Here is a 26,186-nt window from a genome sequence, read left to right as displayed (position 1 = left end):
TCAGTGTCTGGCCTGCCTGACTGGGGTGTTTGGGTTACTTCAACACTTGCTAGACACTTTAGTTCTCATTTGCTATTCCCAGCTCACCTTCCTCTTTTGTGCAAGCTATGAGAAGGCCATGAGTAACTGTGAGGACAAAAACTGGCAGTCAGCTGAGTGTTGGAGAGGGGAAAAGCAAACCTTAACTGATCTTTTCTTTTTTCATCCATGTTATAAAAGCTGAACACATTAAATACATTGTATATGTATTTAACATTGTCTACCATTAACATTGGAAGAAAAACTGTTCTTGAGAGAATATATAGGCATCATCCCCCTTCAACCATCATTTCTTCTGACTGACAGGCATCCTGGCACATCCTCTCAGCTAGGGTATTCTATAAACATGTTTAAAAAAATAACCAGATGACTAAAGACTTTGTCTCAGATGACATGTTAAGCTCATCAATCAATGCTTCCTGGAGGTATGGGTACAACAGTGTAGTTCTACCTAATTGACCAGCCTGATTTAAAATGCTGAAGATAGTACCAGAAATGCCACTTTGAACAGGAGCTTAATATGTTGGCAGGCCTGACCTGTGTTTGTAGTTTTCTGAGCTTGGAGACTTGTGCATGTAAGGGAACTGAAACCAGAAATACAATATGTGGCAGTGAAAACTGTGGTTTTGCTAGCAAATGGGAAATGCTATACAGAGGAAACAGATATATTAGACACTTCTCCCTTCTCGCTCCATGTTGGCAAATCTACTATGTTGTCATGGAAATGGAGAGGAAGGCTGCTGATGGGAGCTGCTGTAAGCATATCCTTACTCAGTTCTCTGCTTTCAAGAAGCAGAAGGGGTCTGGTATTTTCCATGTGGGTTTCTTCAGGCTGCTACAGTCTTTTTTTAAATTTCTTTTGACATGGGGGGAGGGGCTGGTGCAACACAATATTTAAATGTGATGCGTCTTTGATAACTTCTAGCTAAACAAATAAAAATGTCCTTTGTTCCCTGTGGGCCAAATCCTCTTGGTCATGTTCCAACCTATCAGATAGGACAGAGGCTAGAAAGATACAGGATGGGGAAGGGAGAAATAAGGTAGGAGGATTTCTTTCTCCCACACAGTCTATTAAAATTTGCAGTAGCTCTTTACATGTCTGCATCAAAATAATGAAGAGATGCCCTGTCCCCCCAACCCCCGACAAAGTGACAGGGCTTCTAGTCATGTATGCTCAGCTTCGTTCCTGCAAAGACCCTCCATAGAGTGGGACTCTGTCTTATGCATGGGTTTTCTGCCTTATGGGCAGATTTCCCAATTTTCATTGCAACATTAGCAAAACTCCCATTGGAGTTCAATAAGAAAAGAAGCAGTAATTCATTACTATCTCTACATTCAAAGTATAAACAAGAGCCATGTCTCACACTACACTTGGCAGGTGTTAAATACACTTACAATGCGAGAAAACGTGTTCAAGCAGTAAAACAGGTGCAAAGTGCACTCATATAATATCTAAGTTACGACTTTTCACATGAGGAGTATCTCCAGATTGCAATAAATAAAATGTGTTCAGCTATTGCCAGATTGGTCCACAAAAATAATGGGAGCAATCTGTGATCCTCACCCAGCCGTGACATCATCCAGGGACCCCTTTGCTATGCCAAGTCTCCAGCTGAGAAGAAGAAAGCCACACATGTCAGAAGGAAGGATCCTGGATCTTTTACTTGCCAGGTTCCTTCAGGATTAAGTCAAAAGCTGTGTGCCTGCAGTCCCGGGGTCGGGGAGGGGAGGGCAGGACTGACAATCAGCTGATTGTTGGTCCCAGCACCATTGTAAAAATTACTATCAACTGGTCAGAAAATGTTCTAATGTGAACACTGCATGGATTTAACACACAGTAAGTGTCCCATGAAACAAGACACTTGTGTGCATGTTCTGTTTTATCAATTTCAGGGGAGCCGTTCTCTGCTCATAGTGGTCTGAAGTAAAATAGATCAGCATAGCATCAGGGGGAAGAAATGGAATAGAAGATCCTACCAGAGCCCCCACATGGTAAACAGTTCTTCATTACAGAATCTTATAGTTTTGCCATTTATGTGAAATAGATAAACTCAGTTACTAATAAAAATAATGCCTTTTGATCACCAAATGACAGAGTCCTGGGGTAGGAAGGTTGGGGGAGGCCAGGGAGTAAAATCAATGCTGCATTTTTAAGTCTACCAATCAGTAACTAGCTTTCAGCTGATGCAGTGTGGCTGGATTTCATTAAATGGAAAAATAGAGAAATAAAGGGAATACTTTTCTTCTAGGATTTTTTGTCAATAATTGAGTTTTCAAATGTTACAGTCTTCTTATGATGAGAAGGATATCATTTTACTAGTCATTTTATTATGCTTCAGTCGTTTTAAGACTTACATTTAATGCAAAGCAGAAAGCTCAGAAATCTTGGGAAACATATTCTTTCATTATTTATAAATAAGGCACAAAACCCTACATTGACTGTTGTGTAAAATACCTGCTGACTTTGGAGTTACATCAGCTAGGGCATTTTCTACTTTAACATATTTCCAAATTGTTAACATACTGAAGTATTTAAAATATATGCATGTATATACTGCAGAATATTGAAAAAGAATCTGTTTCTTCTGGGTTCTGTTTATAAAGTTTATGTATTTAAGACTAATTCTCAGTTACCAATAGAGAGGCATGCTCGTTTATGAAATGACATTCATACATTACTATTTATTTTTACATGTATGCCATTACCTTAAAGACTTAAAATAATAATTTGTTTGGATGAAGGCCCCCAAAGCCAAGCTAGCTACCTATAGCAGTACTGAAATGTATCTTTTTCTGAAGTGGAGGCAGGAATCAGCTGACAAACATCTGGGAGAAAGTCCACCAATGTCAGCTCCTTCAAACTCCTACTCTTATGGCAAAGTGCTAGGGAGTCTTTCAGTATTAATACAGAGCAGAAGGCACATTGGTAACTACATGGAATTAAAGACTGAAATGGAAATTGCTGGCTTCTGGGGAATCCAAAGACTTCTCAACCTGAAGCTTTTCCCACTAAATTGTTTATTTGAGCTAAAAGTAGTCTTGAAATGAACTTGGAAGTCTACTTTACCTTGGATTCCAAATAAATGTTGGCTAAAGACATCTTGGAAATCTTATACAAACAGACAGAGAGTGAGATGGCACACAACACGAACAGCGTGTCGTTAATTGCCACACGGACTGAGACAATGACTTTCCTCTCCGAATTCTCCGTTCTCACCAACACAGCGCACGTTAGATTCACCAAGAGGAAGAGGAGACTGATGAAGAGAGAAACCAGATAGAGAGGCAACCTGTGGAGAGGAGAACAGGGTTTGAGAACTATCATTTAGCAAGTGTCAGCAATGCATCTGAGGCCGTGTGCAGAACAAAGGAAGACGCAGTCTCTCCGTCAAGTCTGTCACAGGTGATGGAGACCAGCTGCATAAATGCTCTATATGGCCTGGAGCATTGATACAAAACCCAATGCCTTTATGTCCTCTATTTGTCTCTTCAAAAGAGGACATAAAGGCCTCTGGTTTCGTATCAATATAGGACAGAGGACAACCGGACTGTCCTCTATGATGGCCACCTTACCTGGAGCATGATTATGGCTCAGTTCACAACTTTCTTAACCCTATGACAGGAAAGAACCCCCTGTGCATTATTTGTAAGGAATGACATGGAAGACTGAGCGTCTTAACACACTCATGAGAAAAACGTGCGACAAATGTAGTGCATGTGCGCCTTCTAAGCCCATTTAAAACAAACACATAGTTGCCTGTGCTCTGCACAGCAAACTGGCCCCCAACCCCTCTGACCAACAGCCAGCTCTGAATAATGCAGACAGTTCTAGGCCTTGGTCTTGTACCTAGTCACTGCCTTGAGGATTACCCCTGGCTACTAGTTTGTCACATGCATTTTATATCCAATTAGGCAGCACTCATTATATTCTGAAAAACACTTGACAGTTCGTTTCCACCTCCTTTTTCTCTTCCCCAGAGAACTTAGTCACTTGCAAGTTCTTGGAGGGAATGTTCAGAATTTAAGATGTAAAAACTCATTCCTGGATTGGCACCTTGCAGGCGTGCACTAGGAACATGGCGGTATGTACCGGTGCTGCCTCAACAGCAGAGGAGAGGCAGAAATGTGACTCAACTGCCCTTTCTGCCTCATCTGTGTGGGAGACGTGGGTAGTTGTAGCTCACTAGTAGTTCAGCTCCACCCTGTCTTTGTCCCACCTCCTGTAATGTTACCTGTTGTCTAGGGACCATATGCCGAGGAGTTAAATGGCTCCTTATGCTGCTCTGTTCCCATGTGGAACAGGAGAGCCAAGGCCAAGAGCTGGCTCCATAAATAAGCAATAAGACCCAGCCTTATTGCTTGGTTGTTTCATCATCACAGCTGATTGAAGCTCCATCTGATAAAGTTTACAAAACAAAGTCAATGGGGAAAGGGCATGGAGCCATGACCCTCCCGGTCTGCTGGAAGTCTGAATTTGGATTTGGGTTGTAATAAACATCCAGGTTATCTTTTGGGAAATCAAAGTTCACCTTAAAAAAATGTTTACCAGTCTACACAGCAGTGAAAAATATTACCAGCCTTTACCCCAAGCGTATATTTTATGACTCATACTGTAAATTGAGAGTGCTGTTAGCTCATTTTCAAGAGCAATGAGGCCTCCCTTTGTTGGTAACTGGAAAAGAAAGGGTGCTTGCCCCCTAATCTCTGGTGTAACCCTTTTATTATGGGGCAGTGGGAACTGAAGAAAAAAAATCCTCTGTGCATATGCTTTGTGTGTATGATTCAACCCTAGTCTTTCTGGTTATATCAAACAGTGACTATCTCTTCCTCAAAGATGATGGAAATTATCCCTCAGAAGGAAGATAGTGCTCACTATAACTCTGTAAGGAGAGGACATTTTCATCCGTGTGGTTTACGGGCGACAGAAGGTATAAGGGTAAGATGTTCTGAGGCAGCTGCTTCACGCCTCTGCTATCATGTCAAAGGGCATCATGGTCTGACAGCTTCTACCTGTCCCACAGACTGACTGATAGCTGCAAAGAATTAGGCTCCTTGTCCTAGTATTGTAATATTTTGTCTTATATTTTGCTAATTTCCCAAGAGGCTTTAATGGATATTTCTCTCTTTTCCTCCCCTCGCACTGCTCACTTCATGACCCGTAACTTGCAGTATTCTGCTCTCCTATCTCAGCTTAGAAAAGCACTCTCATCAGGGCTCAGGTTGGAAGAGAGAGGTATGGATTGTCTTTTAAGCTCTGCCCACTTGAGAACCCATTTATGGTATCATGATCATGCAGTCCCAGGTCTCTAAGACTAACTCATCCAGCACGGGTCTCATGCTGTAGTGAGACTTGTAAATCCTGCTTGATACCTTGATCTTGGCTCCCTGAAGTGGCTCAGATGTTGTACTGGGCTTTGTTAAATCTCCTTCTCAATTAGGGACAGAAAGAAAGTGTTGGCATATTTCCAAACACTGGGAATGGAGGTGGGTGAATATGGAAAGGCACATGGCCCCTCAGATTTCTGCACCAATAGTGGGGCACGGGGCACAGGGCTGTAGCCTGGCCAGAGCCAGACCCAGCAGCAGTGGGGATCGTAGTGGCAGCACGATTTCTGCCCCAACAGCCAGACCCAATGCCCACATCAGTGGGCTTGGCGGCATGGACTTGCGTCCCCCAACTGCGGTGACGACACAGAGTTGTGCCCCACTCCAATGTCAGCACTTACACATTGCCTATATTCCTCAGTCAATATGCTCCTGGTACTAAGATGAGTAGTCATATTAAGTAGATTGTGCAGCAATTTATAATATGATCTTCCCTCTCCTTTCTTAATTTAAGCAAAGAAATAGTTAATTGCTTTAGCAGTTTGTCACTGGCCATCTGAATTATACATATAAATGCATAGAGTGGGCCTCACAGCTCAAAGCTATTGTTTCAGGTTCTGCCACTGGAGACAGGTAGTCCTTACTTTTAGTTTATGTTTGTGGAGCAGTCCCAGCAACTATAACAGCTACAGATTTGCCATTTTAAAAATCTCTGGACAGTAAGAAGACAGCATAGAGGTGTTGCCCCATCCTACTGCTGCACATAAGTGCAGTCCAACCCCTGATTCCCATGGCTAAACTTACATTCAGATTGCAAGATAAAGCAGAAATTCCATAAGCAACATGACTATGACTGTCTTCCATTCACATGCACAATTGCAGGACCTTTTATGAATTATTCAGCAATTGAATTGAATGAAGTATCCTGTGACCTAGAATCCACTCCTTGTATACTACTGTCTGTACCCCTCTTCCTGAATGCTGTGCTTGGATAGCACGTGGAAAGATCTATGCAAGATTTGCTGTGGCTATGCTTCAGGAGGTATGTGCAGATGTTTTCTGCTGCTTCTCTTTCCATTAAGGGAAACATCCATTAACTTTTGGTTGGAACCTTGGAGCAAGTTTGGCAAAACCCCATGGTTTCCCTGCTTTAAAGGGGAAATCATAGCAAACTATCACATTTCATGTGAGGCTTCCACCAGAAACCATAAATTAGCTGAGGCTTCCTTGCAGCTCAGTCTTAGCTCATAGCAAACTGAGGTTGGCCCAAGCACCATGATTATAATAAAATCCTAAGCTTGGTTTGGCTGTTCTATTATCAGCCTATGCTGGCACAGACCTACCAGTCAATCCATTTGCCATGGTGAGTAATTCTATTAGTGCATCAAGGAATGCTTTCTTTAGATTTATGATCTCTGAAGGGAAGGAATAATTGACTTTTTCAATATCTGGAAGCTCTATAAGTTCTTGACCTATGTAAAGCCAGGGTCACTCCTCACTGTTACCATTGCCCATTTACATAGTTGTTATCTATTGTATATCACAACTGGGTTACTTGTAGCTTTATAAAATATTACGGCCACGTCCAGACAAGTGAGCATGTGCCTGTTGCGGTGTCTCAAAGCAGCTTGAGATGCCGCAAGAGGCATGCTGGGAATAAAAAAAATTTCCCCACACTACATGTTTGTAGTGTGGGCACTAATTTTGATACCAGAAAATCCTGGGATCAAAAAAACAAACAAAACCACACTGGGAAAAAGTGGCAAAGGGCACACTCTAGGAGGCAACTGGAGGATGGGTTCTCCAAAGAGATGCACCTGGCAAAAAGCATCTCTTTACCTGCCCCCTTCCCCTGCTGCTCTAGAAGCAGCAGCCAACAGGGCACTCATGCCCACTCCTGGCAGACATCCCCAGAAGCACGGGGCCGCCTCAGACCAGCAGCTACACATGGTGCCAGCCTGGCCCGACAGCATGTGTGGCACATGGAGGTAGGACCTGGCTGGGCCTGAGTGCACATGGCTTCTGCCTGCAGTATCAGAAGTTACAGGTGACAGCAGGAGCCAGCCCAGTTCTGTTCGAGGTTGCGTGGGCTGGGCCAGGCTGACCCCATGTACAGCCACCAGTCTGAGGTGTGCCCACACCACTGGGGGTCTCTGCCAGGAACAGGCATGAGCGCTCCAGCGGCTGCAGCTGCAGGGGGCTGTGGACTGTGCAAGGGCAGGCAGGAGACCCATTCCCTCTTGAGTAGTTCCCCCTCATCCCCACACAGCCCCCCACACCCATAAACTCCCTCATGATCTACCCACTAACCCCACACCACCCCAAACCCCTGCACAATCCCCACACCACCCTCACAAACTCTACACCTACTCCTACACCGCTTCCCCCCCAAACTTGACATCCCCTCCCACACATCTCACATCCTGTGTGCCCAGCTGCCAGACAAGACAGGACCTGCTGGCAGGAGCTGTGGCTGCAGGAGCAACTGCCACACTGCAGCCCTGCCCTGTGCCCACACTGGTGCTGGAACATGGGGCCCTGACCTGTGGGGGCTCCTGGTCCCAGGAAGCACTTGGGGGTGTGATGGGGGGGAGGGGGGGAGGTGGCAGCAGAGGTGTGTGTGAGAGAGGGAGAGAAATGGGGGTCAGGGTCGGGGAGAGCTCCAGATAGGAGAGGCTGCCAGAGCCAGGCTTAGAGACCCCTGCCCACCTAGAGCAGCCTGTGCAGGAAGAGGCCAGCCTGGAAGGGAAGGGGCTTGTCCAGCCTGGTCCCTGAACTCAGTCATGGGTTTCCCGGGAATGACACAGGGATTGCTGGGGATTGGGCACAGGCACAGGGAGCAAAACAGCAAGGGCTGGCACTGCTCAGGGCCACAAAGCAGCAGGTGGTACAGCTGCAGCTGGACTCATCCTGGTGTTGGGACGGAGCTGCGGCCAGGGGGGAGTTAATGGAGCAGGCAGGGGCTGTGGGTCAGGAGTGAGGGGCACTGGTTGGGAGTGTGGGGCTGTGGGTTGGGAGTGAGGGGCAAGGGCAGGGGCAGGACACTGGCATCGCAGAGCAGCTCAGCACCCCATATCCTGGTGAGCCAAGGAGGCAGAGGCAGCTCTGATTTTTCTGTGATAGAAAAAGCAAAAACAAATGCCAAAGTCTAGACATTTAGAATGTATTTTATTGTGATGACAGTGGCATTGGTAGGCCTCTGAATTGCTTTAAACTTGTAAATATATCAATAAAATATTGCTGAACTGATCTCTGTATATATAGTAGCATTTCATTTTAATTGCGGAAGAATGCAGATTTGGGGTATTTTAATGAGAGAATTTGGGTTTGTAATCATAGAATTTGCCATTTTAAAACAGGGAATACCAGGATCCCTGAGGGTGAGGCAAGTGGCAGGACCCGGGCAGAGGAGCCTGCCTAGGGACCTAGCACCAGGGACCCAGCTGGAGGGCAGATGAGGTGGCTGACCTCCTAGCCATTTGGGGCCAGAAGGACATGCTTTGACAGTTCAAAGTGGACTACTGCAAGGAGCACAACTTCTGGGTGATAGCTGACCAGATGGCAGAGCGGGGCACTTGAAGGACAACTGTGTGGCCTGAAGGCCAACTGTGGAGCCACAGCCCATTGGCAGCTGGCCCAGAGGGGCAGGCGGCTCTGCTGCAGTGCCTGTACCAGAGCCCAGGTGGTCATACAGTCCCCTTCTAGGTCTGGCAGGCATGCAGCCATGGGGTCACAAGTCCAAGGGGGCAGATGCTGTTGCATGTGGCAGCAGGTCACAGCCAGGCAGCAGCCCCCACTACCAGACTGCTGCAGTGGGTAGAGGGTACAGGGGCCACTGTAGGTTAGGGCTGCTTCAGCAGTCCAGCTGGCACAAGGGATAGTGCCCCAGATACCAGCTGGCCAGGTGTCAGGAGCTCCTGAGGGCAAGTAGCCCCGAGCTGCTCTTCAAGGCAGCTTGTTATACTACTGAGGCCACCACAGGTCCTGGCCCCAGTCTCTAGCTCCCCCTGGCTGAAGGTCTGGGAGGAGATTGGCAGTGTCACACATTCACACAGATTCACAGAAGTTTAGGGCTGGAAAGGACCTTGTGAGCTCATCAGGTCCAGCACCCCTGCTCTGGGCAGGAAAGAGTGCTGCGGTCAAAAAAGCCCAGCAAGGTGTGTGTGGTCAGTTTGCCTCAAGTGGTACAATTTGCCCTTCACCAAACCACATGTTCAGGCATGTGTCCTGGTGCACAAATCTCTGACACAAATTTATGCTACTGCTATTTGAGTTCCTGCAATCGCACATGCCTGCATGTGTGGATGCGCCCTACACATTCAAAACTAAGGAAAAATATAATTCAGATAATTACTATAACGCCTCCAGTGTAGACACAGTTATATTACTATAATGTGGTTATACCAGTAGAATGATCAGTCTATGGGAAGGGGAATAAGTTACATGGGTACAAGGATTTATACCAATATATCTGCATCCACACTAGGAGTTGCACCAGTTTATCAGAAAAAAAGTCACACCTTTAACCAATACAGTTTTGCAAGTACAAGATCTTTGCGTACAGCAGGCCTATGAGTTCTGTGTGCTTTGAATATAAGACGAAAAGATGTAGCACATACATGAACTGATAGTATGTGCGTTAGAAACTTTCAGACAGCTACCGTGCCATGCAGAATGGAGGCTCTCAACGAACCACATGCTGGGTGCAGATGCACTGGTTCCATTTACACTGTTCATATATCACAAGTGCTCTTTGTTTAAACTAATTTCTCTTCAAGCACTTTGTAATAGAAAACATTGCAGTTTCTATCAGTAGTGGTGAATGATCCAAATTCAAAGCCGCTGTTTTTCATTGCTAAGCTCTCTACAGCTGTCTTCGCTTCCCTAGCTCCATCTTCTCACTTGCTTTCTCCTGTTCCGCAGGTTTTATGCAAATCTCGCTGCCTGTCACACATTTCTTAAACCTCTGTTTACATTTTTACACCAGCTGCTGTCTCCCATAGATGCTCTCTTTTTATCATTCAACCATCTTCTCACATTCTACCTGTTTCACACTCTATTTAGCCAAGAATCCCAGTATGGTTCGCTCCGTTTGCCTTCCAGCCAATCATTTTACTGCAATTCTAGGAAACACGACAGGGCATTTGTACACTTGCTCTGGGCATGGGGGATGCTTTAATTAGAGTGGCTACAAGAGCTGCTCTAATTAAAGTGCTTGGAGCATCTCGTGTATTAGCGTGCCCTGCATTTAAAAATGGTGGGGGGGGGCGCGGTTTAACTAAAGCTCATCGAATGAGCTTTAGTTAAAGTGCCCCTGCTGCCATTTTTAAGCACAGGGATACGTGAGATGCTGGAGTCCTCTGGAGCATGGTAATTACCATGTCTCAGCAGACTTGATTAACTGAGTCTGCTCTGACACACTGTAATTACGGTGCCTTGGAGCAGCCTTGCTGCTTGTGTATAGGCACCCACAGCTCCTAAATTCCTGTTCTTGAATACTAACTGTTGAGCTAAATTGATACAAGCTCTCCACAACAGCAACACTTCAGTTGTTGGTACAACATCATGCTCTACTGAATGGTAAGGATGTGGACAGACCAAGTAACCATATTCCAAATTATGCCACTTTCCTGGTTTGAGTCATAACATTGAGGTTATGTTTGGGGCTCACACTTTCTGTTTCCACAGAACTCAGCATACTGGCCTCTGCTCCCTGAGGAGGCTTGTGGGCCACACTACATATTGGCAGAAACTCTGGCTTTGCATCAAGGCATGGTACTAAGGGCCAGCAGCTGGAGAGGTAGGGCCTCAGCGGCACAAACAGGGAAAGTAGCTGGAGGGCGAGTGGACCTGTTAGCCCTTACTCAGTCTTCTGCTGCCAATTGCTATGTCTATTGGGGCCCTCAGGCCCTGGATTCTGGGGCAGGCCACTCCCCCGGGGTACATCAATAGTCCAGCAGGCCATATAGAGTGGCCCTGTGGACCAGAACTGGCCACCAGGCTCATATTTTGTAACCCCACTTTAACATATCCAGATATATAAAAATGCAGCTGTTAAATCTGGGGAAGTGACAACCATTTTTAAATTTCACAGTGGGCATCCAAACCATCCTTAATAATAATAAAGCATTTGTAGACAGGAGACTATAAGGACATGTTTACTAATAATACAATGATTCTTATAATACATGGGCATTTTATTTGCTACAAAAACGGTTTGCATGATTCTTACCGGTATTTAAGTAGTTCTGGAGAGTATTTTGATTTAGCTTTAAAAATAACCTGCAAAAATGGAAGAAAAAATGGCATTATATGTACAGCAAATGCAAATAAAGAACTATACCAGTAATATGACACCTCACGGATTTCATAAAATATTTTTTGCACGTTTGGTTACACCCAGTAGTGTTGCCACTTTTACTGTCAAAACACAGTGATATTGATATATTTGTCCAGTAAATATTTACACTCCAAATTAAAATAGTTATCCTGGCACAACTTCCTAGCATAGCCTAGCTTTAGTTGACACACTGAGCCTGTTTCTCATTCACACAAAGGCCTTTTTACACTACTCTGGGTTAGGGTAAAATCGCTCAAATGTGTGTAGACGGCTTGGTTGATTTACACTTTATGCACTAACTGAATCAGAGATGCATAAGCTTTCATAAGTAGCTGCTTATTTCATCAGCCATTATGAAGGACCTATAGAAAGCGGATCTTCTAAATAAAGCAATGATTAGACTATAAACAGTAGGAAAAAGAGGGGGCACTGCTGGGAGGGAAAAAAACAAAGCAGTTAACCCACTCAGGGGCATAGGAGTGTTAAAAGATAATCCCGGTAATGGGATAGGAATCTGTAATTTTGGCGTATAAATGTTTACATTCCAAGTTAGGGCCCTTTTACTTTGCCAGAGCAGCCTCAGTGAGAAAGAGGTTGATGATGTTACACTGAAGTGCATCCTGTCTTCTCTGGCTAAGTCACAGTAGCTATCTTGTTGTACAATCTGAGTGGATACAAGGCACTGTAGTTATTAACCACAATGTAACTAGATATAAGGTTATAGTGTTGACCTTGTCTAACCGAATCCAAGTTAAAACTACCATGATCTTGTCACTGCTGGCATTTTAGAGTGCAATAGCTAACACAGCAGTTTTCTGACTGTAAAAAATAAAACTGAAAAGAAATCATGATGATCCAAAATGGTAGGGAAGCACCATTAGTAATTCAGGGGTTAAAATAATTTCTAAATATGTGCAGTTTGTAAGCATCCGTTTCAACTCAACTTTTTTTGCTAAGGACCTAAAAGAAATAGACTTCAAATACAAAATCAATCAGATTTCAAAAAAATAGAAATCAAATTGACATTATTTTTGTACTTTTAAAATAACCTTTAATGATACTTCATGTTCCATTGTGGTTGGTTCCTTTTAGAACCATTTTCCTGTCTACTGATCTTTTCTGTTCCTTTTCACTAGGTTTGTTCTTTCATGCTTTTTAAATGTAGCTGAAATAATATTTGCTATTTTCAGCTGTTCATGATCTACAGCTGCCTTATCATGGAAAATATCTTGACTCACGCACTAAGCTCCTCAGCTGTAGAGAAGGGTGCTTGTTAGGTAGAACCAGAAAAAGCAGCTTTGCTTCAGAAACAAAAGCAGTTTAAAACCTGAAAAAGCTAGAAAAATCTCTGCAGCAGCTTCGAATGTTTTTAAGGTAGATCAAAGTGGGGCACTATAAAGTCTGGCAGGACCCCCTATATTCCATTTTATAGGAACCTACTATAACAAGTCCTCAAAGGACTTCAAGTGAAATCAAAATGGTCCGTCTGAGTCCATTGGTCTGGTGTAGCTAAGGCAGAGTGGCTTCTATAGTCAATGCCACACAAGGGAGTAATATAGCCAGCATCACATTGAAGTGCCTCTAGCCAGGTACCCATTTTCAGCTGGATCAACTGGGAACAACCTTTGGCACAAGTCTGGAGCTGTAGCAAGACATCTTAAACAGTCTGCTGCCACATCTTCCACAGGACTTCTGACATGATTTCCTTTTTCTTGGGGCTCAAAGGAAATACATTAAATAATTATGGCTGTTTTTGCTGCTCTGGGATGTATGAAGAAAGCCTGACAGTTTGGGCACTGCAGGCATGGGGGCAGTAAATTTCAGGGCATACTTACTGCACTAAAAAATCAGGTTTTGTCTGTCCTCTTTATTGTGGAAGATGCTGTTTACAACTGGAGAACAGATAGGATCACAGCCTTGCCAGTACCAAGGAAGTGATTCTTGATGGTGGACTGAAGATTTTTCAAGCCTTACAGAGTAGCATTCACTTACACAAATAGTGCTGTTAGTTTCAATATGACTGTTTCCAGGAGCAAAATACTGCTTAACATAAAAGCGTAAAAGCACCATACCATTTACAGTGCAACACAAGTCAAATTGCTACAAAATCCAGGAGCATTGCAGCAAAAGCTGGAGTACAGTAATATAACTGAGGGGGGCAAGCAGGGCTCTAGCCCCAAGGGCCAACTTGTGGCAACACAAAAATAGCAGCTGTCACCCCTGCTCTGCCAGCTACCACAGCACTGCCAGCAACCCAGCGGTGGCTGTGCTCCATGCACGGCCATGGCCCAGGGCACAAAACTGCCCAGTTGTACTTCTGCTTGAGAGCCATCTTCTGTCACCCTTCTTCTTGAGAGAAAGAGAGAGTGAGAGAGCGATGATGCACTGGTATAAAAGGAGGGATGCAGGACTGCTCTGATCAGCCTTTTTTACCTTAGGGAAAAATAGATGTGGAATTTATAAGAGCAACTACAGGGCCTCAGGTTTAGATGAGAGAGTGCTAAAATGGTGGAGTCACACCAGTGAAAATTATGCTTCTGAATTTTATAAGAGCAAATGAAACCAATGGGAGCATCTACATATGCTATTCTTGTACATGAATAAACTCCAGAGCTTATTGCGTTAGAGTTTATTGCTCCTGGGCATACCGTTTAAATGTGTACCCAGGAGCAATAAACTCCAGAGCAATAAGCACTAGAGTTTATTCATTCACAGCACATGGAGCCAGGTCGGAGCAGTCCCAGATGGCAGGATGCCCCTGCCAGCCCACAGCTGTTCCCCCTGGTTCAACATGCTGCAGAGGGGCTGGCTGGGACACTAGGGTGATCCACCATGGAGCTAACGGGCAGGCAGCCCCTGCACTGAAGCACCCTCATGCCTCAGCCAGCCCCACCAGCATTTATATGTGCACTGCTGTGGAGTTTTTTACTCTGCAGAAGGATAGTACTTGTATTTGTGGAGTAAATTAGTTTATTCAGCCTAATTGGGGTTCATGTATAGATGCCAAGATGTTTACTGTGCAGCTAATTAGTCAACAGTACAGTAAACCTCTTGTGCAAATGCACCCATTGAATGGGGAAGTAAGCTTTGTTTCCCAAATTTCAAAACTGTGGCTCTATTTACAATAAGCAGACATGTAACTGCTTTACTGTATTGGTGCATCTCCAAGAATGCTATGAATAAAGGGCAATCAGGACACATAGTAGAGATGATATATTTTACTAGATCAACAAGATTTTTGCAAAAAAAAGTCTTTACTTGCAAATGAATAAAGATAGCTGTTGTGTAGACTTTCTTACTGTCATATCACCAGGCAAAAATCAGACAGCTAGATCCTGCCACTCTTACTCACACTGGAAGTGCCTCATTCCATGCGCAGCTCCACACTCATTGACGCAGCAAATCACAGATTGAGCAACTCATCAGTGTTAGTAAAGAGCTTAGACTCTGGACCTTATCAACTTGTTGAGTGTAGTACAAGCGAAGCTAGGGCAATTTTACTATCAAGTCATAGAAATGGGGTCAGGAAAAGCACCCAAGCCCTACCTATACCAGCAATTCAGCACATGTGCAGTACTACTTTTTCTAGTATAGACATCACATCAGGTATAATGGGCAGAGATTGTCTTATGCTTCTCCACCTCTATTTTCACTCCTGTGGAGCAGTGAGTATATTTAAAGCACCCTTCAATTTAATAATAAGCACAGGATAAAACTGCTTTAGCACTGCATACCGATACTTTAGTCAAACCTGCCTTCTGGGCCTCAATAACTATTATATCATAAAATTCCATTTACAGTAATAAATATTTCCATCTATTTTCCATCCAAGTTATAGCACAGGAAACATTGCATTAGGTTTCTCTCTGCCCTTCGCTTGTCTGCTGCTGCTTCTTGTTGGCTGCTATGACTCCTTAGAAGCAATGTGAGGAACAGCAAGCTTCCCTGTTAGTGTGTCATAGTTAGGACCTAGGACTGGGTCCATTGGGCAGCCCTCCCCTGGCTGGGAGCCTTGCCCCTTCAAACTTCTCCCAGAACTTAAAGACCTTCTAGTCCTCTAACCCAACCCCCTCTGCCCTAAGCTGTGTCCCTCACACAACCTCCATACATACCCCAAGTCACTTTAAAGTCTGAAAAGTAAGAAAGCAAGATGAAACATGCCAGCTCCTCTTGGCTTCCCCTTCCCCACTCTACTCCCTCTTAAGCATCTGGCCTTCCTTTCTAAATCCAGACATTGGAGGTTTTTAGGCCTTCACACCTCAGGACTTTTCTCAATTCAACCTTGATAGTGCTACTGAACACCAATCAGTGGGAGAAGAGAAATGTCCAGGCAGAAATGTGTAACAGAGCATTTAAATTCCAAACCAACCACTAGCTGCATTCAAGTAAAGCAGAAGTATGTAATTTGTTGATTTGCAATTTTGTAATAGCCCAGAGAAACTTATGGAGAAGGGGGAAGGTGCAAGTGTGAGACTGAGAGAATTCCAGGCTTTTGAAGCTATCCTTTATAGGCAGACAAGCACATCACAGTATATTAGCTGATGAGTGAAGAGGGTGGCTTTTGCTTATAGTGCATAATTATTTGCAGGTGTTCAGCTATTGTTTTACAATAACAATCCTACTATCTGTTTTTACACTAACCTGAGGCCTATTTTCATGACTTTACATGCAAAGGAAACTTTAGCCTGAAGGAATGAGTAGATTATTTTCTATATGAGCTAAACATATAGACACGGACACTGAATAACAAAATGATCTCTATCTCCTTCCTGATTGCAAAAATGTACCTCTCCTGCAATTATGCTTTCAGATGAGAGGAGTTAACTGTGAATGCATAAGTTTTCTCTAGCATCTTTTATGATATACCATCTCTTGGTAATCAAAAAACATAGTACAGATCATTTGGTCTGTACATTTGCAACCTGCAGGCGTACCTCAAGCCAGAGGACCTCAAGAAACAATCTCAGTCTGAAACCCATCTCCTTGCAACTGCTTCTCTCACTGTTCCATTAGATTTGGTGCATTGTAGCCACAATGGTGCAGGAAACATTTGGGAGGCATGGATGTTGTGTAGCATCTTTTACTGGGCAGACTGTATAGTTGGGAGACCTGTTAGACATGCTTTCAAGCACCAAGTGCCAATCCTGTGCTCACTATGCTGAGGATTTAACATCCTCCCCAGGGCAGATAACTCTCAGGGTTGGGGAAAACCACTCCTGCTTTGGGCTTAGTATGTCTTTTCGATCTTGCTGCACAAAACATATGGTTCACACTCGGGTCCTTGTTGCTCAGGGGTATGTGGTCAATAGTTGCTGCTAACTTCCTGTCAAGTTCAAAGGCACAAACTGCCCTAAGCATTTGCCAGTTAAATCAGTTTTGTCATTCAGCTGAGATCATTTGCACAGGCTTAGGGGACAATGCCTTCTTTCTGTTCTATTGCTTAAAATGAATATGTGTATATTTAGCAGTTTAATAAATCATACATTTATTTAAGAAATAAATATGTATATATTTATCAGCTTGTGTATTTATCAGCTTCCCAGCTCTATAAAGTATGGGAAGCGGCAGAGCAATGGACTTGAGACCCAGGATGTCCCTTTGCCAGTGACAGATAATGTCTTTTTTTCTCACTAAGTATCAGTTAACTAGTCTGACTTTTATATAGTGAGAGACAGGCTGCAAACTGCTTTTTTTTTGCCCTTTTGAGAGAGGAAAGAGGTTAAAAGTTGCCTTAGAACAGGTCTGTGGGGTTATAAGTTATGACTGAAAACACATTCTCTGTCCCCACCCCTTCCACACAAGCTCTTGCTTGCCTGCTGTGGCTAGGTAGGTGTGCATAAAAAGATAGTCTCAATAGCAGACTGAATTACAAGCCAAGTCCCCTCCTGGCTGGTTGGAAGCAAAGAATACCTAGTAGTGTACATACATAGTTTCATAGTTTCTAGGGTCAGAAGGGACCTGAGCAGATCATACGTTTGATTCATGTAGTATGTTATATTCTCATGAGGGCTGCACTTGTGTTTCCTAACTCTGTTTTAGCTGGGTTGAATATTTAACGCTATTTTAAATAGAACTTTTCAGGATCAATCAGCACTGAAGCAAACAGCACTAATAATAATTTGCTCATCTATAACAACAGTCAGTCATGAGTCTAAAGTCCTTTGTTTATATGCTCTACGTGTTTTGTCCCACTTCTACAGAGCTGCAAAGTTGATGCTCTAGAGAGGTTGTGATACGCAAAGGTGAAGCTGCAGAACTGGTATCAAGAACAGAATCTAAAAATCGTAATGCAGATCTTCTCTACCTACCAGATCACGCTCCCTACCTAGCTGTACTAGCAGAGAGTAACACGAAAATACAAGTAAAATGAACATTTGAGTACATTCAGTACATTTCAGGTCTTCCTTTAGATGAAAGAAGTCAATTTTATCCATGACGCTAAGCCCCTGAGTGCTGGCACTCTGTATACAGAGTACATACTGTAATACACTCTCTATGCTCATTTAATCCTTAACTTCGCCGCAGAGCACCAAGATATAAAACTCTGCCTTCAGAGGACTTCAATGGGAGTTGTGCATTTATGTATGAAAGGAGAATTTGGCCCAAAGCTACCATTTAGTGCCAACTATTGTGATGACAAAAGCATTTGTGTGATGTTGGACCATCACCAAACTCATTACACAGTGGCCATGGAACAGGCTTGGATTGCTGTGGCTAGGTACAGACATTCAAAAAGCCCAAGGTGGAATCAATCAAAGTTACGTGGTTTTTGGTAAGCACCATAGTTTAAATCAGTAGCAAACAGAGCATACTTTTTACCTCTGGTGGGGGGTGGGGACGAGGGGCAAATCTTAGACTAGGTTCTGTCATTTTTAAACCAGGCTATGTGTGCCAAACTTCTGTTCTGAGTATAGACTGGTTTCCGATCACTTACACCAGTAAAAGTGTAATGTCTGTACCTGGCCTGTGAGCCTAAGTTGTATAGGGAGACTTATAGAGGAAAGGTTCCCTATATGTTTTGTCCGTGTTTATTTCAGGGTTTTTAACAGGAGTTTCACATATTGCCTTTAAAACCTAAACTGCATTCTTATCCATAACAACCATCCACACTAGGAAAAAAACACCCTTCCTGATAAAGTTTTGAGGGAAAAATTCAGAGGAAGGTTGGGCTTAGGACATGGTGGCAGGAGAAAATATTGAGGGGCTGGGGATGTAGGGGTGGTATAGGGTGGTGCGGGGCCACCCCTTTGTCCCACAGGGCCAATTTGGGGCCAGTGTGTGGCAGGGACATTGGGTGCAGTGCTGCGGTGGCACTGGATCAGTGGAGACACGTTGGGGGGGGCTAAGCTCCATTATCCCCGGCCTTCCTCTGCCTATGACTGAGCCTTAGAAGATCTAGAGCAGGGATAGGTAATTATTTGGGCTGGAGGGCTGCTAGTTTTGGTGAGCTGTTGTGGGCTGGGGGGAGGGGAGGGGCACCTGACCTGGCACAGCACAATGGGGAGGAGGCGGCAATTGATCCTATCCAGCTCCAGCCCTGTCTGCCCTGCGCTTTCACCGTTGGGGTGCTGGATGGAGTGGGAGGGCAGGTAGGGTCTCCATGGAGACTGGCCTGGGATCCCCATGGGTAGGATGCATTCAGCTGGGTGGATGGGATGGGGCTGCAGGTGGGCAGGGAGTGGCGTCTGGGAGTGGGACAGGCTGGCAAGGCCAGGATCATAGGGCAGTGGCAGCGTGGGGCCAGGGCCCCACGGCAGAGCTGCAATCTACTCCCCGCATGTCCCTGAAATGGGCACCAGTTCTGTGGGCAGGGATGTGCAGGGACCAGGTTGCACCTCTGCCTCAGGCCCCGGACCCACACTCTAACAGGCCCATGATCCCAACCCCTGCCCCCAGCCCCAGCTCCCTGCCCATCCCACTCCTGGATGCTGCTTCCCACCAGCACATGGCCCCATCCAATCCGCCCAGACGAGCACACGCTCACTGCAGGTATTCTGGGCTGGTCTCCACTGAGACCCTGCCCACCCACCTGCTCCATCTGGCATCCCCAGCACTGGGTGTGGAGTGGCAGCTGGGCAGAGTGAGCCATCACTGGGGGTGCTGCCAGAAAGCTGAGTCTGCCCCCTCTCCCCAACCCCCACTGTGCACCAGGGGGCACTGGGACCAACCACATGCACCACAGCCCAGGATGCCCACCACTTCTGGGCCAGGCAGAGCCAAGGCACCCACCACGGGCCAGGCAGAATGCCTTGGCAGGCCGGATCTAGCCTGCAGGCCATATTTTGCCCACCCCAGATCTAGAGTCTTAATCACAAATGTCATAAACTTCCTGTATCACCTTGGACAAGTCACAGTCTCCCTTTGTCCTTGGGCAAGTCACAGTCTCCCTTTGTCTCAGGATAGGTCTATATACAAACTGTGGCATAATGTGGCATAAAGCTCACAGAGCACCGCACAGGCTAATTTAACCAGTTGCTATGGTGTGACTGCTTCCAGTACCTGAGCTCACTTGTTTACAGCTAGCCTGGGTATCCCTGCATTGCACTGCAGAATGCAATGCACATACATCCTCAGTTCTCCATCTTTAAATGGGGTTTAATACTTCCCTTCTCCCCATTCCATATCTGTTTAGATTATAAACCCTTTGAAACAGTGCTTATTTCTTCCCATGCACAGAGCCTAGTACTACAGAGGCCTAGACCCATCTGGAGTTTACAGGTTCTATTGTAATACAAATAATAAAAGTCTAAGCCTGCAATAGGGATCGCATTAACAATTTGAGAGATTATACCTGAAGAGAAATAAAATCTAGTTGGGTTAGATTTACATTAGCACAGGGGAACCAATGTGAATAAGAGCTAAAATCTCTCTTCCTCTCTGTCCAACATATCCATAAGACACAATTCCAAGTCTCCACCGGGAGCAGGTCTGAGACGCAGGAAACTTTGCATTGTCTCTTTGAGGAACAGACCTGCATTTTAAATATCTATGTTAAAGTATGCCCAATGTCTCCAGTGCAGTTTTATTCAACCATCAGTTAAATGACACCTTTTACTAACCAACACATGTATTTTTTTATTTTGTTGGGACCTTGTAGGGCCAGTCCAGGCTATAGGTTTTGTTGTAACCATTGTCACTTGTTCACCCTCAAAAAATCAAAGCTACAAATTAAGTATTTTCAATGTTCTGCTTTTGCCTCCCTGTATACATTAGGAAATGACATCTCTCCCATGAATCTTGAAAATAATAATAATAATAAGGCTTTACAATTCTTCAGGATTTAAAATTGACCAAGGCACAGAAAGGTCCATTCCTTACCTGAGTGAAGTAAAGATTCATCAGTGTCAGTGTAAAAAACTGGAGGCAGACTGGGAAGCAATAGAGAAGCCAGAAGATGAAGGGACTGAAAGAATTTGCTGTGACAAAGTCTTTGAAGTAAAATGAAAAGAGCACAGTCCTGAGAGAGGCCCAAAAGAGGCACAGAAATAGGAAGACGGTTTGGTAACTGAATCTCTTGTGCCTGTAGTGGAGGACCAGCCAGAGCTGGACGTAGACAAACACAAAGAGCAGTGAATAAAAAACAGTATATACAATAGTCAGGCCCAGCTTCACGTATGGAGGGACAGCTGGCGTCAGGGTCGGTAGAAGGGTATCATTTTTCAGTGGGTCCCACTCAGGGGCCTCCATTTGAAATCAGCAATTGTCAGGATTACTTATTAAGTTTGGCTGCTGCTGTTGCTTTCACCTCCTCCTCCTCCTTCTCCTCCTCTCATCTTCCTGCAGCATAGGAATCAAGAAAATGAAAGAAAACAAGCTGCACTTCCTCTTTGGCAGCTCACTGACGGCTGGTAGCACATGATCACAATTCAGAATGATTCATTAGGACTGCCTTTGTCAGCATTTGGCAGGGAATGGCTGTGCGAACTGTGGTTGCTGTTGTGGGTGGACAACCCCATCCTTTGGAAACAAAGAAACCCACCTCTTGCTTGAGTATTTTGTTTGGAAAAGGATTTGGCAATAAACTGATCTTGATCTATAGTGAGTTCAGTAATGCTGCTGTACTATATAGGAAGCTGCTATCTAAAGGATTTTTTTCCCCCACTGCAAGCCAGATCCTCCCTTTGTTTAGTTTTGTTTTAACAAGTAACTTATTTGACTGTATTTACCTGAGAATAACAACTGTTTTGAAAACAGTGCAGTAATGATTCAAAATGCTGCAGTAAGCTGTATAGGTCTGGGACTGTAATGCAGAATGCTGCAGGATTTATGAGGAAATACAGGATTACAGCAAAGAATACAGAATACAGCAAAGCTTTGGTCATCACTTCCAGAACCTGTCCCCTTCTCTCCCTTCCCCTTCTCACACGCATGCGCGCACGTGTGCGTGCGCATGCACACACGCACGCACACACACACACACACACACCCTTTTCTGGTAGTTGGGCAATGAAGGGGGACAAAAACCATCTGGCACAAAGCTTCTGCCTGTTACCAGGAACAGTAACCCTGTAAAGCAAAATGCAACCAAGTATACAAGCCTCTGCGGTTTTCTTTCTCAGTTGTTTTCTACCTTGGTCATCAGTGCGGTGTCAGTTGACACATGTACTGGTAAGCATACAGAAATGCCCCTGGGATTAGTGTTATAAATTTATAACTTCTATTGTGGGTAACTTTGCTGTTGTGAGCATATGTCTGAAGCAAGTGAGAACTGGGAAGTGAAACTGAGTGGTTTAGACTTTTTAACTGTGATATATATTAATGTTCCTAATGGGCATCTCGAGGCCTTGTGTAACATCATATACAGCCAAGTAACTTACATGTTAAAATCCATTCTGGTTGTGGCTGGAGCATAGTTAATATCTTCTATGGTCTAGGCTTGTTTTTATAATAAATGGTAATTTGATTTAAAAGAATGTCCCTGCTAAACTGGAATGATTCCCAGTTTAAATTCCCATATTTCCTGTGAGCAGTGCAAAGCGGATGCCCTCAGTAAAATAATCATGCTGTAGAATAGCTAGGAAGGCTTCCAAGCTTCCAGTATTGGACAAGATCAGGATATATGTTACGAATGAAGCCTACAGAGCAAATATCTGGAAAAGTGACATGCTCATGACTGCCTGGCTGGAAGAACAATTATCTCTCTATCTCACATAGAGCTTTGGATGGCATTTCAAAGAGATTTTGAAAGGGATCTTAGCCCTGCCCTGAAAATGTCAAATATGGGTGTCAGAAAAACCTGTGCCCCTAAATCTATTTTTAGGCACCTAAATAGAAGTGCTCATTATTCAATGTGCTGAACAATTCTAGCTCTCCTTGCCTTGCAAGGCATTTGTGGGTGCTCAGTCTTTCTGATTAACAGGCAAGCTGATTAATCAGTCTTTCTGATTAATGTGTTTGATTGCTGACCTATGTAGCCTCACTTTAGGCATCCAGATGTGAACACTCTGAGTAAAGAGCCTGTGTATGCTTATGGTGTGAGCCCTTCTGAAGATACACTGAGTAGTTTAAATTCTCACCTCTTAGGAGACTCAGTTCCCAGCCTGGATAAGCCCCTTCACTAGCCAAACATAGAAGGGGATAGGGAAAATGGGGAAGAATAAAAATAAAAGGAATCTTGTAAACTTTGAGATGTATGTTACAATGCTCATCATGCTTAAAATACTGTAGAAGGAAAATCAAAATGATGACCCCAGAGTAAATAATCCCTGGATTTAACTTTAAACTAGCACCTGATTCCACCCCCCCATCCAAAATCTCGTGGAAATAAGGAATATTGTTTTTTTCAAAATTCCTAGTGGTGTTTCACAAGGTTTCACTCTTATTAGACTAGTGGGGAAAGGGTGAAGAGCCTGGGGTAGAGGATTATGATGTATACAGAAGTTGTAAAAATATAATGAAAAAACATTTCAGTATATATTGCAGTAGACTTTTTCTCCTAGTCCAAGAACATTTTCCATACATAGATGCTGGACACTGACAACATACTACCCTTGCTCCACAAAGGAGTGTATAGCAAGTAGAGATGATATGATGCACACCCTAAAAGTCACCACTATTTCAGAACAAATGGATACTGTCTACAGACCAGGATACAGTGTCAGTGGGGTTTAACAGGCTACACTGTTCTCAGAAAACATGTTCATGACTGCTGCTTATGGCTAGCATTAACAAAAGGTGGCACATGATTCCTTTATCACATTTTATCAGTGACCTATAGCAAATGTTCACAGCTGACACTGTCAAAGTTTAACCAACTAGTTAAGTGTAAATACATCCCTGAATTGCCAATAGTAAAACATGAGTCCTTTCAAACTGTCATGTGTGATCTGCTATGGGCACAGAATTTACTGTAAAAATGTAGAAACAGAAAGCTATTTCCATACAACAATAATTAGGGTTTCACTCAGTGTCCCTGGAGCATCATTGAGGAAGCTGTTTAGTACCCACAACTTCTTGTGCAGATTGTCTAAGTATGGGCAGTTCAACCATACATTTTGTCATTCGTTGGACCCCACTCTCTGGAGAATGTGTACTTCGAGGTTTTTGGTTGTCCTCTTCCTTTCCCTTTCTTTCCCTTCCTGGGTCAGTGTCCAAAGAAATAAATGCATTAGGGTACACTTAAGGGTGAAGCTGATGTTTGGCTCAGGTGTCACAATGTTCTGTGGCTTGAAAGATCTGATAGCAGATCTGGATTCTCTTTGACATAGACAAGCCTGGTGCCTTTCTTTTCTCAAGTCACTGGAAACTGAAGAGTCTGCTGACTAAAGTGTCAATGATTCAGCATGTGTTGACAGTACACTCTTCAGCTTATGACTTTTGCTACCAAAGTATTGAAAATGCTTTTCAAACGTCTTTCATGAAGTCCTTTAAATGGGCTTTGCAAGGAGGGTGTAAAGTAATTTTGGTTTCAAGTTTTGCTAGGTCCTGAACCAACTTCACAGGTAGTCAGAATTTGTCTTGAAATATATGGCTTTGCTTGTGATCTCCATCTGGAAGCTTGTGTTTACTTGGATTGCCTGTGTGTTCCTTAGAGCTATCTGGAATAAACACTGAGCATCAAACCAAACCAGGTTTCTGTAACTTAGCCCCCTCTAGAGGCTGTTTCTGCAGCAAGTGTATAGGACTTTTGCAATTTCTACTTTTGACTGGTTCTGTGATAAAATAAGTTGTCTGAGAATGCTGCCTCAGTTAGCCCTCAAAGTACAGGTGGTCAAACATATTGGCCTCTTGCCCCAGCCTATGAAAACAGAGTGGAAAAAGCTAGCAACATGATTTCTTGTGAAATTATATACATGATGTGCTGACTTTATGTCTGCATAAATCCTGCTCACTGCAATCAGCCTCCTTAACTTTGTCATTTTTATTCAATGAGCTCTGTGCCCAAAATTTGCTGGTGAAAGAGAATGTTAGTTTACTGAAAGGGCTGATAGAGGATGGGAATATTTGAGGCAGCCAAAGATGAGACCTTACATCAAGGAGCCAAGGGGGAGTAGTCTCAGTAAATAACAGTTCTAAGATGATAACCCCAGGAACAGTTTGTTCAGCTATAAGCACCTCTATTCTATGGAGAAAAGGAGAGACCAAAGGAAATTCAGAGAAGAGTGACAAAATGATCAGGAAGCTGAGAGATGAGCATAGGAAGAGAGTTAGAATAACAGAATCATAGAACATGAGGGTTGGAAGGGACCTCAGGAGCTCATCTAGTTCAACCCCTTGCTCAAAGCAGGACCAGGTCCAACTAGATCATCCCAGCCAAGTTTAGCCAGGTCTTAAAAACCTCTACAGACAGAAACAGCAATTTATGGATGGCTTGACTAGCAATAAGTCTGGAGAACATGATAACTACCTAGAAAAATATGAAGGTTGTGAACATCAATAAGGAAAAGAAATGGGACAAAGTGACGCTTCAGACAGATATATCGGCTATCTTGGATCTATGGTTTCAGAGTTAGCATTTCAGGAGATGAATGTGACAGCTCATACCTCTCTCTACAGCCTGAATAAGAAAAAAGAATTTGTCTACATTAGCCATCAGCTAACCAGATGTAATCCTTCTGAGTATAGTGAGCATTTGTAGAAAGTGATCATAAATGCTGGTTTAAAAAAATTCCCGTCAGATGTTATATAACTCAGAGAGTTTTCTATTTAACTCCCAGCTTGCTCTAAGAGCCAGAATGAACATAAGAATCACCAAAGTCCATCTAAAGGTCCATCTATCTCAGTATCTTATCACAACAGTGACAAGTAATGGATGATTTAAAACAAGAGCATAAGAAATAGGGCCTGTGAGAAGGATCCATTCCCTGTCATGTCCTCTAGGTATCATAGAATCATAGAATCATAGAAGTTGGGTTGGAAGGGACCTTGTAGATATTCAAGTCTGACCCCGTGCCTGGGCAGGAGAAAAACTGGGCTCAAATGACTCCAGCCAAGTAGGCATCAAGCCTCTTCTTAAAGACCTCCAGGGTAGAAGCCAGCACCA

General features: G+C 43.9%; 1 protein-coding gene across 1 annotated transcript in view; it reads right to left on the bottom strand.

Annotated features, from left to right (window-relative positions):
- The window catches only part of GPR137B (G protein-coupled receptor 137B), a 34,133-nt gene extending 12,527 nt beyond the window's left edge, over positions 1–21,606 (bottom strand). Inside the window, exons 1-3 of the mRNA XM_090044641.1 lie at positions 21,023–21,606; positions 11,597–11,646; positions 3,107–3,329 (exon numbers count right to left, since the gene is read on the bottom strand). Of these exons, the coding sequence (XP_089900767.1) occupies positions 3,107–3,329; positions 11,597–11,646; positions 21,023–21,391 (642 nt within the window). The 5' untranslated portion in view covers positions 21,392–21,606. The remainder of the gene's footprint in view (positions 1–3,106; positions 3,330–11,596; positions 11,647–21,022) is intronic.
- Between the last annotated feature and the right edge of the window lie 4,580 nt (positions 21,607–26,186).

Source organism: Crocodylus siamensis, chromosome 1 (genome assembly GCF_052110815.1).
Source record: "Crocodylus siamensis isolate JL-2025a chromosome 1, ASM5211081v1, whole genome shotgun sequence".
Taxonomy (NCBI): domain Eukaryota; kingdom Metazoa; phylum Chordata; order Crocodylia; family Crocodylidae; genus Crocodylus; species Crocodylus siamensis.
Note: the sequence above shows the minus strand (reverse complement) of the source record. Positions and strands in the feature narration are given on the sequence as shown.